This window comes from Halichoeres trimaculatus, unplaced genomic scaffold, assembly GCF_033239565.1.
Source record: "Halichoeres trimaculatus isolate MK-OKI-2021-1 unplaced genomic scaffold, fHalTri1.1 fHalTri1_scaffold_16, whole genome shotgun sequence".
Classification (NCBI taxonomy): Eukaryota; Metazoa; Chordata; class Actinopteri; order Labriformes; family Labridae; genus Halichoeres; species Halichoeres trimaculatus.
In genome coordinates this window covers 19,742,192-19,759,442 of record NW_027437194.1, presented here as the reverse complement: position 1 = coordinate 19,759,442, position 17,251 = coordinate 19,742,192, and the positions used below count along the sequence as shown (strand labels likewise).

At 39.5% G+C, this 17,251-nt stretch overlaps 1 protein-coding gene across 1 annotated transcript in view; it reads right to left on the bottom strand.

Annotated features, from left to right (window-relative positions):
* astn2 (astrotactin 2) overlaps positions 1-16,156 on the bottom strand; it is a 401,766-nt gene extending 385,610 nt beyond the window's left edge. The window contains exon 1 of the mRNA XM_074689759.1: positions 15,513-16,156. Coding sequence (XP_074545860.1) covers positions 15,513-15,951 — 439 coding nt within the window. The 5' untranslated portion in view covers positions 15,952-16,156. The remainder of the gene's footprint in view (positions 1-15,512) is intronic.
* Between the last annotated feature and the right edge of the window lie 1,095 nt (positions 16,157-17,251).

Below are 17,251 nucleotides of genomic sequence, written 5' to 3'. Positions count from 1 at the left end.
TGCTTTTTGCTTGTTTGAATAAATCTGGGAAAATAAAGCGAACTATACCCAAGCTTGTGGATTCATTAGAAGTGTTTACTTACACCTCTTTGTTCAGTCTTTTACAGACAACTACAGCGAGCTGTGCACTGGTAATGATCACATTATTATCTTGGGATCAAAGCTGGACACCACAGCCTCGAGACACTGACAGTTAAAACAAAGCATTTACAAAATACAGTTCCTGCGAAGGAGAGGAACTAGCACGGGTCACTTACCATGAGTCGTTCATCCTTTCCATACCATTACTTAGCTCCGTGACCATTAAGCTAAATGAGCATGAATCTGCGCTCTCTGCTTGTCAAATGAGTTTCTTGTTGGGTGAAATAAAACCAACTCGCAATCTGTTTGTTTTACAGAGAAACATTTTCTTGCCAAAAAAAATATGCTTCTGCTCTCACTAAATAAAAAAAGACAGTGTTTAGTTTTTAGACTTCACTAAATTATGGTGCTGTGAGAAAAACAAGAAACCTTGTCTCTGACTACCTGCGTTTAACTTCCAAGCACAGGTTCCTTGGTTCTATTTTCAAATCTTAGTCATTGTAAAACTGTGCAAACACACCTGATTTCGGCTTCAGATTTAGCACAGTTTTCACCAGTGTATTATGAGCTCCCAAGGCTTGAGTTTACCTCCCACTGGGCTTTAACACCAGGGATTTCTCCTTGCACTTGTATTTTTAGAATGTTTCTTAATTACACAAAAGTTATAGCAGGGTGGTTGGGTCGACACACAGCAGATAGAGGAATTAGCAGCTCTGGTTAAACACTGAAGTCCTTACTATTGCTGTTATAGCAAATATTAGACATACTTTGTCAGATGTTGTAATAGGAGATGTATTGATGGAAAAAGCACATCCTATTAAGTCCTGAGTTTGTAAACCCAGGGTTTCCGATACATTCAAATGATTGTCGCGCACCACTACGCCAAAATAAAAGCCGCCATGGCTTCAGAACTGTGATCTTTTTTTTCCCAGATGTTTCAAATGTGAATTATACTGTGCAGGGCTCTTGTACATGCGACCAAAATTGCCTGGACGAAAACTCACACTCGTGGAAGGGTCATATCTTGGTCAAAACCAATAAGAAACAGAGCTCGGGCGTGTCTTTGCAGTATACAATTTTCAGCTCTCAGCATCGTGCATGTATTCCACCCAGATGCGTGCACAAGACGCACAGTTACTGAAGAAAATCGATTCCATGCTTACTTTGATCAATAATCAGTGTTTTCAGAAACGTGTTATCATCTAGCTCTATGCTTTATGCACTGTAATGGTGCAAGTTACATCATCAATATCCTGTGAGTCTATAGTGGTGGTTTATATTTACTTTAAGTTTCATCCTGATCAGTTTGTGGGGACCGTAATGATGATTTGTGCTGTGAATCCAGTGGCGCATATTACGCACCAGCTGATTGTTAATCTTTCTTGCGCTCCTACAGGCAGACATGTTGCTACTGGAGTCACCTTTCTGCTGTTAAAGTTGCAGTTGATCTATCTTTCCCTTTATTCTTTAAAGGTCCCATTTTATGCTCCTTTTCTGCAATTTAATATGGATCATTGATGGCTTCATGAAATGTTAGTAACATGTTTTGGTCCAAAAAGTCAATAAATCAAGCCTCCATATGTAAATGATCCACCGCTGATACTGCCCCACTCTTTTGAGAGCAGTGCCACGAGCTCCAAGTGCACAATGTTTAGAAAACAGCGAAGCTCGTTTACCGTAACATTACAGGCTAAAAAAAACAGGCTAACAGCAGATAAAGTTAGCATCCTGAAGCTAAAACAGAGACCGGGGGGGGGGACTGAGGAAAAGCTCTTACATCTGCTCCACAGCACACAGCTTTTAAAATATTCACATTTCCAGGGTCCAAGGTTTGTTGGTGGATGGTTGGTAATGAGCCTGGACCAGTCTATTAGCTAGCCCTCTGTTGTACTGTCCAAAGTTGGAAAAGCAATAGGCCGTGAAGTGACAAGCACACACATGCACAGTTTTACTGAGTGTAGCTGGCACATTTCCCTCATAAATGAACTCTAGCCACTTAGTCTTGTCTTCTTCCGAGATGGGAAGCTTGTGCATGGAACTATGTGGTTGTTTACAGACAAAAACAGACACACTCTTCTCCCCGTTGCTGGAGAGATTTCTCATCAGATGCGGGGAGGGGGCTCGGGGTATTTGCTCTGGTGGACCAATCAGGTCAGACTTGCTCCTGATTATTCAAAAAAGGGAATCGCTGACGTCAGCAAACCCCGGAAATTCCAAACAGGTCTTTTTAGGTCAGGATTTTACATTCACAAGCTCTACTAAGTACAGGTTTTGTCATTAAATATCACATTTTGTGGGCTGGGAGGAAAGCCAAAGACCCCAAATTTACTTAATAAAGTGATTTTTGCATAATATGGGACCTTTAAAAATCAACAGAGGAGTTTTCCTCAAGCTTTTCTTGAACAAACCTAAAAGCCTGTTAGCTTTCATACCACTGTTACCAATGTCACTATGTGCAGGGGCGTGTCCAGACTTTCAGAATGGGGTGTAAGAATGAGAGCAGCGACATAAGTAGGGGTGGAAAGAGTGTGAATAATTACAAATTATCACCATTTATTTTCCTTAACTTCACTCTCTACTTTAACAACTATGAGTAACTATAACTTTGTTACTATTTTATTCCAGTTTAAGATTTTGGTATAAATGTAGTATGTGCATCAGCCAGTCTAATAAACTTGAAGTAGTTTGAAATAAAAAGCTAGATCTCAGTATTTTTATTTTTGTGTTGAATAAATAGTATATAAAACTTCAAAGCTTGTAATGTTATGTTTTGTTCGTTTTTTTTTTTTTTTTTTTCATTTAGCTTTTCAGAGTTTCTGGAGGAAACCCTGCAACCTCTTGCTTCACTGACATGAATCTACTCATACTTGAAACTGCACTGCACTGCATCCGCGTCTTATGCAATTCACTAGGGGCACTTTAATTATACCACAAACCCACATATATGAGCTCATGGTAAGACTGGGTTTTTTAGTTATTTATTTATGTTTTTCAACTTTCAGCACCATGGGTAGATCCTCTGCAGATGGAAAATAAGGTCTACCATGATCAGAGAATAAATATATATTTGAAAAGGGTTTTCATCTGACACCTACAAAAAATAATAATGATGCCCAAATACAATTGACCTATGTACAACAAAGAAAAGTGTCTGCTTCAGACAAAGGTCTGTGGTAGGTAGATCACAACATCAATTCAGTGTGAGAAAAAATGAATAAGGATATCTCCATGTTCCAAGGCAAGTCAACATAATATTTGAGGCAACCTATAGTCAATTAGCTGGAAATAAAATATAAAAAATATCTTTAACATCTCTACTGTTCGCTTTTGTAAGCTAAACATTCAGAAAATTTGCGTCTGACTTTTAATTAATGGTGTAAAACGCATCTCACTCAACTGTCACAAGAGGAGCTTGGCTTCTGTTTTCAAACATGTTAATGAAGAGGGGAAAAAAAATCTTTCCTTTAACAACATGTCACCATATTAAAAAAAAAACAACAACAGCTCAATCAATAAGTCTTGAAACACAATGACTGGTGTTGCTTCCTAACAGGTATCACTAATGAGGGCGCAAAAAAATGTGACTTATTTACAGTCACAAGCCCTTAACTGAATTTTGAATCTTTTGCCGACGATTGTATTTCTACTCTGCACCCCCATCATTAGGATGCTGAATGTATTGATAAGTCCCCCACAAACTCCTAAAATTATTGCAAAAGAGGACTGAAGCTGATCTATAAGCCTATAGATTCCCAGAACCTTTCTGCAACACTCTGTCAGCTTTTCCTTGAATTTCTCACGTCTGGTGTCACATGGGAAAGCTGTCCAACAATGACAAAGCTGTCATCCTGATACATGACTGCTACACAAAGCTGTGGCTGTGTTTTACACCCAGTCATCTATCCTTCACACCTGCAAGTGTGACCTAGCACTAGCAGTTCCCAGTAACTCAAGCATCAACCAACCTACAAAACATGCTTGAGTGCGTCTGTGCTTCATTGCTTTAAAAGGAAACATATCGTTAGTTTTTAGACACTGGTTTTGGTGCACAATTTAAGAAGATTTTCTGGGAAACACATGCTATCTGTACTGCACATTCACTTCTTCACATCCAAGCAACTGAGGGTTTCATTACGTCTGGGGATAAATGACCATAAAGTCAACTAGATAATCCCTGACATGTCAGTAGACAGAGCTAAAGCTCAAGGAAAAGGCTGCTGCAGCAATGCTATAGTGCTCTATAACCTCTATGTAAAGAGGCACAGGTAGCATCTTTAAGTACGGTTGTATTGAGTTTAGGTTTCCTTTTTACCAACTGGAAAATAAGTCATTTTGGAGCCCCTGTTTCACAACTTTCCATAAATATTACTTAAAGAAGGGTTATTGTGCTCAAACTGTTGTGTCATACTGTCCCTCTGGTACCACTGCCGTGGCTTTACATGATAAACAGCTCAAAAATCTTAAATCTTTTCATACTATTGTTTCAGAAAACCTTTCTTTCAGCCTCTGTTTAAAGCATTTTGTTTTCGGTGCAGTATCTTTAAAGTGATACTCCGGGATGGAACAAGTTGGGTCCTATCACAAGGTTTAGGGCAGAAATGGCTCCTACAGCAGTGTTTTTGTGCAGCAGAAGCCCAGAGAGCACGCACCAATCACCCCCTCCCTGCTCGTCTGCTGGTTTCCTCTGCACTCAGACGGGGCCATTTTTTACTTGACCAAAAACACAAATAAACGGACTCCCACTGAAAAAATCTGATATCAGTCTGCATTCATGCTTTATTTAGAGAATTTTCAGCGCGTTACTTTCACACAAAAACACCGCTAAATAAGGCTCTAGTTCTCATCATGTCGTAAAACAGGGCTACCTCCGCTGCAGAGCCACAGCTGGCTACGAGGCGCTTGCTGCTTAGTGTATCAGTCCGCACGCGCCAGATATAAACAAACACAGGTAGTCTGCCAGGACGAAGAGACACGATGAGAACTAGAGCCTTATTTAGCTGTGTTTTTGTGTGAAAGTAACGCGCTGAAAATTCTCTAAATAAAGCGTAAATGCAGACCGATATCAGATTTTTTCGGTGGGAGTCTGTTTATTTGTGTTTCGGGTCAAGTAAAAAATGGCCCTGTCTGAGTGCAGAGGAAAGCGGCAGAGCAGGGAGGGGGTCTTTGGTGCGAGCGCCCTGGGCTTCTGCTGCACAGAAACACTGCTGTAGGGGTAATTCCTGCCCTAAATCTTGTGATAGGACCCAACTTGTTCCATCCCGGAGTATCACTTTAAGGCTCCAAACTCCATAAACCCCCTTCCTTCTGATTGGCCAGCCCTCTGGGGGCCTATGGGCACACCTTGGTGATTGAAGCCCACCGCTCCAACATTTCATGAACCAGTTAAATGACCGTAATGCAATGGCATCCTCATTTCAGCATGTCCTGTGAAGATCTTGTGACTTTGCTGTGCTATTTGTAGGATGGAAAGACTGATCCCAGGATTTCAACAACATACGGCAGTGGTTTAAAAATCTGCACATTTAGTTTGAACATCTAGCAGTGGTATTAAGTGTTTATTTTCAAAATGTGGGAAAATAAAATAACCCCTCTTTAGCTATTCCAACACTGGTTGGACCAGCCTCTTTGTTGAATTTCTGACCAAACTCTATTCAAAATAAGCACAGAGTCAAGTGCCATGCTAACTCCTTCAAAAGACCACTCACACTTCTTCCTCAGCTCCACACCATGTAATAACTCCCATCTCTCCTGTTGACCTTTTCCCCCTCTCCATTGTTGGTCCTGCAGTGCTAAGCTCAACCCCTGACATAAGACTGAGATGTAGTGCAGTGTGGACATGTTTCTATGCCACAGGGAACTCAGTGGTCCAGTGCAGGCTCTCTTTTTTTCACTTTACCACTGTTGCTTTTAATCTCCCATCTCCAGGCGAGCAGGTTTTGCTGCAAGTCCTGCTTGGAAAGATACGGTGAGGAGAGAAGAGGCAGAGAGAGGAAAAGGCTGGTTGACATGCCTGGCTTGATAAGACCAAAATGTGGTGGAAAATGAAAAACGACGAGATTTGTTCCAGCACGATGGACAGGGATGATAAAGGACAGAGAGATATTTAAATGTCTTTGATCCAGCCTGATATGCTAGGAGGTTTCCAAAGAGGTGAACTCCTAATGAGGTGTTTACAGAGTCAGCCATGTTGCTCACTACATTGATTTTTACCTGGTCTCAAAGCATCACTTAAAAACTCTGGAGAAAATTATCTTGTTTGCATCGCAGAGCAGCCCAGGGATTCCTTAGTATGATGCTACATGGATGCTGAAAGCATTTCTTGCATATAAAAAGATCAACATGTTTTTCACAGTAACTAAGTGCAATTAGAAAGAAAGTTGTGACATTTGTGGAAATTCAAAGGGAACAATGAAGCTGTATTATTAACCATTCCTGATTTAGAGACGCAAAAGGCTTTTTATGAAAGAAATGGTTATGATACAATGTTTTCTATAGAGGGGTATAATGCCTTCTCATAGTTTTTGACATGGATATATGCAATGATGGACATCCAGATGATTGACACCCGAATAAAACCACAACTTCATATGTTTTTTTTCCCTCATGTTAAAAAATCTAGCCATAACCAACCACAATTAATTGCTGTAACAATATAGTTCAACCTTCAACAGCATACGATAATAAGTGCTATATATTGAAAAAGAGCTAAGTTTGACTCACTCTACCACTGAGGACAAAGAGGAGAAGGGTCAGATTAAGTGCCTAAGTGTTCCCTGAGCAGATGAGTCTTCAAAGACATCTTAAAAGTAGAAAGGGACTTTGTTGATTGTATAGACTTTGGTATTTCATTCCACCATTTGGGCACAATAGAGAAGAAGAGTCTGGCTAGAGATTTAGAGCCACACTGGGCTGGGCGCACCAGGCATCTTTCACAAGCAGAGTGTAGTGGGGGAGAGGGAGTGTAGACCTGGATGAGGGACTCGAGGTAGGCAGAGCCGTTCTTTTCATTGTTTTGTAAGCCAGAAGAAGAGCTTTGAATTTGATTGGAGCTGCCACTGGAAGCCAGTGAAGAAAGATTAACAGCAAGGCGATGTTCTGTTTTGGGCAGGTTAAAGACCAGACGTGCTGCAGCATTCTGGGTCATCTGCAGAGGTCTACATGTACACACAGGGAGGCCTGCTAGAAGAGAGCTGCAGTAGTCAATGCATGAAATCACAAGGGCCTGTACCAGAACTTGTGGGGGCTGTTTTGTCAGGTAAGGTCTGATCCTCCTGAACCTCCTGATCTGCCACATGAACCTTAAAGGTCAGCTGGTCATCAATCATGACACCCAGGATCTCCTAACTGGTTCATTATATTACATCACATTGAAGGGGCCTTAAAGTGATACTCCGGGATGGAACAAGTTGGGTCCAATCACAAGGTGTAGGGCAGAAATTACCCCTACAGCAGTGTTTTTGTGCAGCAGAGGCCCAGAGCGCACGCACCAATCACCCCCTCCCTGCTCCTCTGCCGGTTTCCTCTGCACTCAGACGGGGCCATTTTTTACTTGACCAAAAACACAAATAAACGGACTCCCACTGAAAAAATCTGATATCAGTCTGCATTCATGCTTTATTTAGAGAATTTTCAGCGCGTTACTTTCACACAAAAACACAGCTAAATAAGGCTCTAGTTCTCATTGTGTCGTAAAACAGGGCTACCTCCGCTGCAGAGCCACAGCTGGCTACGAGGCGCTCGCCGCTTAGTGTATCAGTCCACACGCGGCGTGCCAGATATAAACAAACACAGGTAGTCTGCCAGGACGAAGAGACACGATGAGAACTAGAGCCTTATTTAGCTGTGTTTTTGTGTGAAAGTAACGCGCTGAAAATTCTCTAAATAAAGCGTAAATGCAGACCAATATCAGATTTTTACGGTGGGAGTCCGTTTATTTGTGTTTTTGGTCTAGTAAAAAATGGCCCCGTCTGAGTGCAGAGGAAACCGGCAGGGGAGCAGGGAGGGGGTGTTTGGTGCATGCGCCCTGGGCTTCTGCTGCACAAAAACACTGCTGTAGGGGTAATTCCTGCCCTAAGCCTTGTGATAGGACCCAACTCGTTCCATCCTGGAGTATCACTTTAAAGAGAAAGCAGCTAAAACAGGGCTGAAATAAGAGTTTCCTGAGACAGTGTGAGAAAATTAGAGGTTTTGTTTTTTTTTTTTAAGCTGTAATCATATCAAGGTACTAGGGGGGTAAAAAAGGGATTGGAAGCTTTAACTCTATTTTTTTTTATAGTGCTTATGTTTTAAATTTACTTTTAATGGTGACATGAGTTTGCATGTGCATGTACATATATGTGCAACCTTTTTCAATAACACCATCTGCCTCAATGGCTATTAAAGAAACACTTATTTTAGGAAATCCATATCAAAATCATAAAAAATGAGCTCACCAAAATGGGAAATTCAAAGTTTGGTGCCAAAATTATACCAAATATATATTTTAAATGTTGAAAAATATGGCTGGATTGAAAGCTGTCGTTAATTGTTGTTGAAAAGTGAAAGTGAAAGCAAAATGGTCTCTGCACCTGGAATGTCTGGAAGCTGAAAATGTATACTTTTGTCCTTGTATAAAATGCATCACAGCAAAGGAGAAAAAACATCAGCAGGTTTAAGTATAAGGGCGATGTGTTTGTTGAAAACATTGCTTTTCCTCTCTCTGTCGCTTTATTGTTATTTACCGACACACACTGTAAGGGGCTGAGGAAACCAAACAAGAACGCGGGGGAGGGGAAAAGAGCCTGCACATTTCCCCCTGCACTGCCCTTTCCGCTCATCCGTTCTCAGTGACACTTAAGGTAATAAATCAAAGCCGAGCAGGCAGGCCACGGAGGGAAGGGGGACTTGCTGTCCTTTACCCCCACCCCTCTTTCCAAACCTCTGACTGGTAGCTTCGGCGAAACAATCAGACATCTGACAGCATTGGAGGAAACAGACACAAGCTTGTGCTCATTACGGAGCGGCTGACATTTGGCTAATTAGGAGGTATCCTTTTCAGAAACAGTGTGTCAATTGAGTTACATGTGGGACATGCAGCTTGTGTCATGTAACTCACGTTTACATGTCAGGAGAGTCTAACTAACTAAATGTTACTTTTACATGATAAGAGCACATTCATGCATCTTAAAAATAGAAACAGAATTCACTTATTTTTAGCACAAGAGGTCAGAATGTCCGCCAATTTAAGAGCGAAAAACACAAGCAGCAGCAACTCTCAATATGTAAATTTCGTGCTATCACAGTAAGTGAGAACATGTTTGAACAGAAGCTGTTTACATTGTTTCTGGAATGTTCCACTCCAGAGTTCAGATCACAATACTGGAGGCAGCATTTGCTGTGTTGTTAGAGTTGTTAGACTGCTTTGTCACAGGCAAAGATGTTAACAGCTTTCTAAAAGCTTCACACACTAAAACAACAGAATGGAGTGTTAGTGGGTGGATGCTAGAGCCACATAAAAAGCCCCATATAATGTTTAGCAAGCATCATATGGAGGAAAAGGACGAACTACGCCCATGCTGAAGCCCACAAAACATGTGGTCTTCTTCTGTTGGAGGGACAATGAGGCCCATTATTGATGTGGCAAATTAAATCCTGTGAATAGAGATCCACTGTCTGTGTGTAATCCACACTCGTTCTTCTGAGTAAACAGAGTAAGGTGCGTTTCATTTCACTAGGAGAGCTCTGTCACTAATGCATCCATCACGAGTCAAGCTGTCAACACGACCTCATGTTGTGCAGTCGAATATGGAACAGATAGAAAACACAAGTGACACCAAAATGTCTAAAATTTTGTGGTGGCATCTTTTAGTCACAGGATGAGGAGGGAGGTAAAAATACCAATCGATCAATCAAGGCACTAATTGCCAATTACTCCAACAGTTCCCGATTAATCAAATGCAGACATAATGAGACACAGAGCCATTTATTGGCTGTGCAAAGTTTTTGTTGGCTTGTTAAATATGATATGCAAAAAATTCAATCTATATACGAATTCTAGTTTTTAAGATGAGATAACTGTCACATGATTTAATCAGTTTTTGAATGTTCAAAAACCATGACTCATCCCCAATTCGGAGCATTTTTTTTCCAATACTGTATAAAACTAAGGATGCACGATATTATTGGCACAATATCGGTATTGACTGATGAAGCTTAAAAACATGTTTATCGGTATCGGCAGATATGAAAATTTCTGCCGATATGCACAGCCGATAAGGTGCTATTCAGTTAGGATTATTATTATTTTCCATCTGAAAAATAAGCTCCTTAAATAAAATGAAGCACTTCATTTATTTGCACTGCAGAGCTCTGTGTCTGTCACCAGGTTGTTACAGTAGCTCTAAAAAAATCAAATGCAACTTGGTTATGTTTAAAAATGCATTGTACATTTAATGTTCATGTGATCTAAAGAAATTATTTTTCTGTATTTCAATACTGAATGTCTTGAGTTTGAAAAAATAATACATTTCTTATTTATGGTAAAATCAAATGTTTTTGTCTTGTTTTATGTGTGTTTCTTAAACAAATAAGACCGTCACAATAAGAGTAACATATAAATTCCATTACAGGATAGACTTAGCTTTCTTTACAGTGAAAAAAACAAACAAACTTATGATTATCGGTATCGGCCAAAAGGGGTTTCGATATATCAGCATATTGGATATCGGCAAAAATCCAATATCGTGCATCCCTAAAAAAAACGAATGAACCCTGAATTCTATTTGGATCACATTCCATCCGACAATAGCACAAACACCCAGACTCTGTGGGTAAACAAAAATTCTCAGTATTTTCAGAACAACTGAAAAATTTAAATATATACTTATATATAGGGATGTATAATTTTATCTGTATGTTATCAGTACTGGCCAATATTGGCTTAAAAATAAAATATTGGAGATCGACCAACGCACCAAATACCACTAATATAATAAACCTATAAAATAATGGACTGAAGCTGCAGATATTTATTGCACTTTTTGTGATTTTGTTTGCATTGTGCAGATTGAGTAGTGGCTCTTGTTTTAAGTTCAACTTAAATTTAAGCAGCAGTCTGTAAGGTACATGTCCCTGACAAATTTAGGCACATTTATCATTGACCAAAGTCAACTATTTAATGAAATTTGGGGTTAATTCCTGTAAAGTTGCACTAAACATGTTCCCTGTTAGCAGAGATTATGTTTACTGACTGTCAATTGTGAAATTGGTCAAATTTGCTCTGGTTGTGGGTAATGTTATGATTTTCTCAGGAAGAGCATTATCCAGCTTTCAATTAGGATTTCTCTGTTAGAGTTTTTTTTGTTTTGTTTGAAAGCAATTATCATAAATAAACATAAAGTTTCAAGTATAATTTTTTTTTTCTAATTTTGCCCAAGAAATGAACATAACATAACAAATGTGGTAAGAGTATGCACTAATGCAATATGCTACTTCCAATGCAGAAAAGAGTTGATAATCTCTGCAATCTGTGCTCAGAGAATATATTGGTGTCAGCTAAATTAGTTCGTACATTTTTCAACATATTGAATACAGGCAAAAAATCCAATATTGTGCATCTCTAAAAAAAATGTGAAAAAATGTGTTTTTTTTCAGAATTAATTTTGTTTAGGCAACAATACTATTTGATAAATCATGAAACTAGTCGCTGATTAATTGAACGTTCTCCAACCCTGATGCAGCCGTAAGGAGAAAAACACACTGCAAAAAAAATGAAATCTTATCAAGTGTTTTTGTCTTTTTTTAAGTAAAAATTGTCTTATTATACTTGATATGAGCCACTTTCAACTTATCAATCCAGAAAAATGTCTTGTTTCAAGTTATCAGAGTACAAAAAAGAGGTTTGAATCGCTTGTAATCAGTAAAAAAATCTGCCAATGGAACAAGAAAAAATTGCTTGAAAATTTCCTTGAGACTAGAACAATGTCTTAATACAAGTAACTTTTCTCTTGTTCCATTGGCAGATTTTTTTTACTGGTTACGAGAAATTCAGACCTCATTTTTGTCCTTAAATAACTCTAAACAAGACATTTTTCTTGGATTGGATCATGTGAACTTGGCTCATATTGAGTCTAAAAAGGAATTTTCCACTGAAAATAAGACAAAAACACTTGATAAGATTTCAGTTTTTGCAGTGCATCCATTCAATGACTGTGCAAAGTTTTTATTGGCTTGTTAGATTTGCTATAGGAATTGATATGATCTAGTTTTATGAGATGAGATAAAACTCACATGAGCTATGTGATTACTTAAATTTGAAAATCCCAAATCATCTGCGCAACAGAGAAGATATACAATAAACTACTGCTATTTTAGTGATTGTTTCACTTTTTCCGAGCAGAAAATGCAACTACACCCAGGAATGATATTTAGGTCAAATTTGATCCATCAGCAGTAAAATCTTTCCCAAGTTTGTATTTTAATCAACAATTCCTATACTTTTCAGAACCAGCTGCACCAAAACCACACGTTAATTATGAAATATTTGAGAGTTGCTTTTTTTTTAGAGTCAAATCGAGGTAAGGTTTTTTTGTTTTGTTTTTTATTTAACATCTTCGTTGACTGAGGGGAAAAAGACCTGAAAATGGGTTCTTATTTTCACAATGTGGTCCAACCCTTCCTCTCCTCTTCCTCCTTCCCTCCACGGCTTGCAGTCCTGCACTGCAAGGGTGAAGCAGCAAATTTGCTAGTTGGCTGACTGGGAGGACAGAGAGGCCTTTCTCACCAGTCAACGGCTGTCCTTAATGAGAATAGAAAGTGATTTACTAGCTTAATGCTCCAGCCCTCAGCCTGCCTTCCCTGCCTTTGCTTCGCGCAGCCAGTTCAGTCGGCGCTAGTGATACAGAGAATGACACTGAAACAAGGGACAGAGGGAGAGAGGAAAAAGAAAAAGGAGCAAGCTAAAGTCCTAAAAAATGCAGTAATAAGACATGTATTTTCTCATCACTGACCTCCACTGAGTCTTGCATCTTTGTATTTGCTGTGTAACTGCTTTCTTCATCATGCTGGGACATTACAGTCACCCTAAACAGAACTGGAAAACATTCAGCATTCTGCAATTACAGCCCACCTCATGTGGCTTATTGCATTCAACAAACACACTCGGCACTTTTACCAACACACACTTTCTTGGCTCACATGCCAAAGAAGGGGAAGTATAAGAACATCCATCTTTTGCATGGCGCTGTGACATAAGTGAAAAATACTGCAAAGTAAGCAAGTTCCTCCATGCATACTGTGCCTTTCTTTCAAAGCACATATCCCTCCAGTTGGTGTCAGGCAGGTTCTTTTTTCCCGCTATTATATACGCTATGATTATCCAATCAGCGATGCTATTACCAAAACCATTTGAGTGTAAATGGCATCCGCAGAGGGCTCCAGATGACCTGTCAAAGACTGATGTGGCGCTGTTTTGGTTCACAGAAAAATGTGTGACCACACATGCTGAGAGGTGTAATGGTTTTGTGACCAAGTCAATTACTACGGAAGCCCTAAAAGGTCATAATTTAACACATTTTCTTCTACTCCAGTTTTCTTGAAAAAAAAAAGTGATTTTCAGTGATTTCCTCTTGATCAAGACTTATTTTCTTGTTACAGTGAAAAAAAACTTGTTTTCCGGCTAAAAGTGACAATAAAACTAATGATTTGATTAACTGATCCCCAAAATTATTTCTTTATCTTGGGAAAACAAGTTTTGATATCTTAAAATAACATGATAGATTATCCCATTGTTTTGTGACAAAGGGGTTGGGGTGGGGTCCAGGTTAAACTATGAATTATAAATGTGCTTAACTGACATGCAACCAAACATTTAATGTTCTGTTTTCTCAAGATGACAAATTAAAGTCAGTTGGGTTTTTTTCAAGATGTCAATAGATTTTTCACCTGGGTGCAAGAAAATAATGCCTATCTTCCTGATTATTTACATAAACTATTTCATTATCCCCAGAGAAAAAAATAAGTTTATTTGAGATAATGCAAAAAAAAAAAAAAGAAAGAAACAGGGTCTTCAACAGGTAAAACACAGAAAATAAAATATTCTTAAAAGTGACATTTTAGGGCTTTCGTATTGGACTGATGCAAGCACTTTATGTTCCATCTTCTGGAGGTTAACAGCCTTATTTCAGCTATTTTTCTTAAGATTCCAACTTATTTTGCATGTCACTTCAAGAAAAAAAGGTTTCTATGGAGATAATGAGATACTTTACTGCAATTTAAAATTTAAATCAGTACGTTTATCACTGTTATTTGCTAGAAGACAATGAACCAACCCCTACAAGACTGAGGTAGTTGAAGCCGATTTCTGTTGTGCTTTTCGAGTGCAGAGGCAAATTTTATCGTTATCTCAGAATACAAGCTCTGTTTTCCAAATGTAAAGGGATTATCCCCTTATTTAAGGAAAAATAAGATTTGTTAATCATTATCTAGAGAAAACTAAGCTTGTTCTTGTTTTTTTAATCAAGAAAACAGGAAAATTAAAAGAAATCTTGCCAACTGACATTAACTAGTTAACATACTTAATCATGACCTCATAGGGCCTCTGTAGCAAAGAGACGACCATCCATACATTCTTTTGTTCTCTTTTCTCTTGATAATCAGTTATATGTAGTTGTTTTCTTGAAAATTTTTGACCTTAACCAACCTCTTTTAGTTAACTCAAGCTGTTTTGGGTTGTTTTTTCTTTTTACCTGTGGCAATGGAGTCCTGCTATCAAGAGGAAACAGGAGTTGTCTCAAACCAATGAGATGAATTAATCTGTTATATTGAGAAAACTGGCTTCTCCAATTTAAACACAGAAACAGTCCACATTACGAGAATACTAAAGTCAAACTTTCACAGGGGAAAATAGAGAAAAACTAGAATAAAAAACTTGGAAATGACTTAATTGCAATGCAAACAGGGTAAAGAGATTATACGTGATGCATGTATGTCCACTTAGGGCTCCCATACTTACTTCTGGCATGTGTTCATGTGAGAATAAAAGACCAATTTCATGCCTATATGCAGGGCCAAATTGCACTCCTTGATTAGGGTGCCACAGCAGGGGCAGCCATGAAATTTAACGTTATAATCACATTAATGCACAAAATGAAAAAGCCAGAGAGGAGGGGAAAAAAGTGGTACTTTTTGGTAGTTTAAGCCCCCCACAGAAACAGCAGGGATGTTCTACAAAGAGTATTTTGTTGAAGTGTTTGGTAGTAGCTGGTGCTTTCAGGACCACAAAGTCCAAACAAGCTAACAAAAACAGGGCAGGTGACTTTAACACTGAAGGCTGGGTGTATGACGGCATGTTTTGGGATACCAACACGGCCAAACTGCGTGCAAGGTCCCAACATGCCATGTTAGTCAGACTGGTAATGATTTTGGAGGGAAACAGGAACCAAAGCAGCTCTTACCCAGCGTGAAGTACGGGAGCGCAGTGTTGTCAAGATCATCCATTACAGAAATTCGTCCAGGTAGGTCGGTCCTAACGAATAAGAGGAGTCGGGATTCCCCCCCTCCTCCTCCTACTGCTCCTCCTCCTCCCCCAGTTCCTCCTCCACCAGCACCACCAGCACCACCTGCTCCAGAAGAAGAAGCAGCTCCAGCCTCCCCTCCGCCTCCTCCGACCACGTTTCCTGGGGCTCCGCCGGTGAAGCTGAACTCGTTCTCCCGGAGTACGGGCAGGGTAGAAACGGTAACAGATTTCACCTCACATGGCGTCTCCGCGTCGCTGTCTTTGTCTCTTTCCTCGTCCGGTAACGTCGCTCCTCTGTTTGCCCGGACTGTCAGGGGGGCTGTCAGTAAAAGCCCCGCGAGAAGGACGCGGAGGTGCAGCAGTGGTATCCTTGCCATCCCCGCTCCGTGTGTGTGGTTCTCTCGCTTTGAGTGGGGCTCATAAGCTGTCCGTTCACTTATAGTACAGTCGCTGCAAAGGAGTCGCGTCCGTCCAGGAGGCGGCAGCACAGGTGTAGTGAGGATGACATCTCCCGGCTTCTCTCACACATCCGTCTGTGCTCTCAGTGTGGGGCAACAAACCGCCTCAACATGGACCTGCGAGCGCGTGCTCTTCTCACGAGACACAACACGTTGAATTTACATGTCTTGTCGCGTGGTCTTGGTTAATTTTTGAATAAGGCGGAAGAAACAGCTTTTAAAACTTTTCTTTTTTTGATTACGTGTTACTTTATAACATTTAGGTAAAATAACCTCCAAACTGATAAATTAAGCTAAAGCAAAAAACTATACGGCTTTGATGTTTATTAAGTAGACTTTTGGTCTTCATTTTATTGGTTTCCCTACCTTACACTATTGTTTAAATGGGGACTTTCAGGACTTGTGCATAGGATTCCAAATTTTAGAGTCAGTGTTGGCCTTACGATCAATGAAACTTTTTTAATTATATAAAAAATGGTGCTTCTGTCTTCATAAGTGCTCTTTTTGATATTTTTCAAAGTAAAACTTTTAGGAAAGTTAATTCCACCAGCTTTTCTCTTAGTGAAAAAAAAAAAAAAAACTTTCAAGGGGCTTTTTGAATGTTACTCTGTCCACACAAGAAAACACAACAGTGTTTTGCATATAAGCCAGTAGGTGGTGATAATGTGTAATGAGTCTGTTCTGTTAAACACCAAAGAAGAACATTGTGTATTGAGCATCTTGGGTGTAAACCATGGGGCGGAAGCAGAAAAAAAAACTTCACGACATTTAAAAACATATTTCCATGTTCAAAAAGACAGTTTGGGCTTAATTGCTTGTTTCAATATAAATACTCTGGGCACAAAGTTGATTTTGTTTCTAACTAAGAGGTTTACAAAGAAGTAAAGAGGCTCAAAAGCCCACCTCTTGGGTCACCATTTCCAATTTGGCCCCCTCTGACGAGAGGCTTTATTACTCTGTATCAGGAACAGACAGGTGACATCACTGAGACCACATCCATATATTATACAGTCTATGGTGTAAACAGCTTTCTGTAAATTATGCATCATGTGACAAATTACAAGCTGCTGGGAATTACACTTGGTCACCTCAGTGCTGTATAATGATGAATAGTGAGGTTTCCTTGTGGACATGCTATTTGTTGTAAACAACCCTTATAGCACGTCGTCGTGATGCATGTGCAATACAAATAAATGAAAACTATCATGTTATTGTTCCC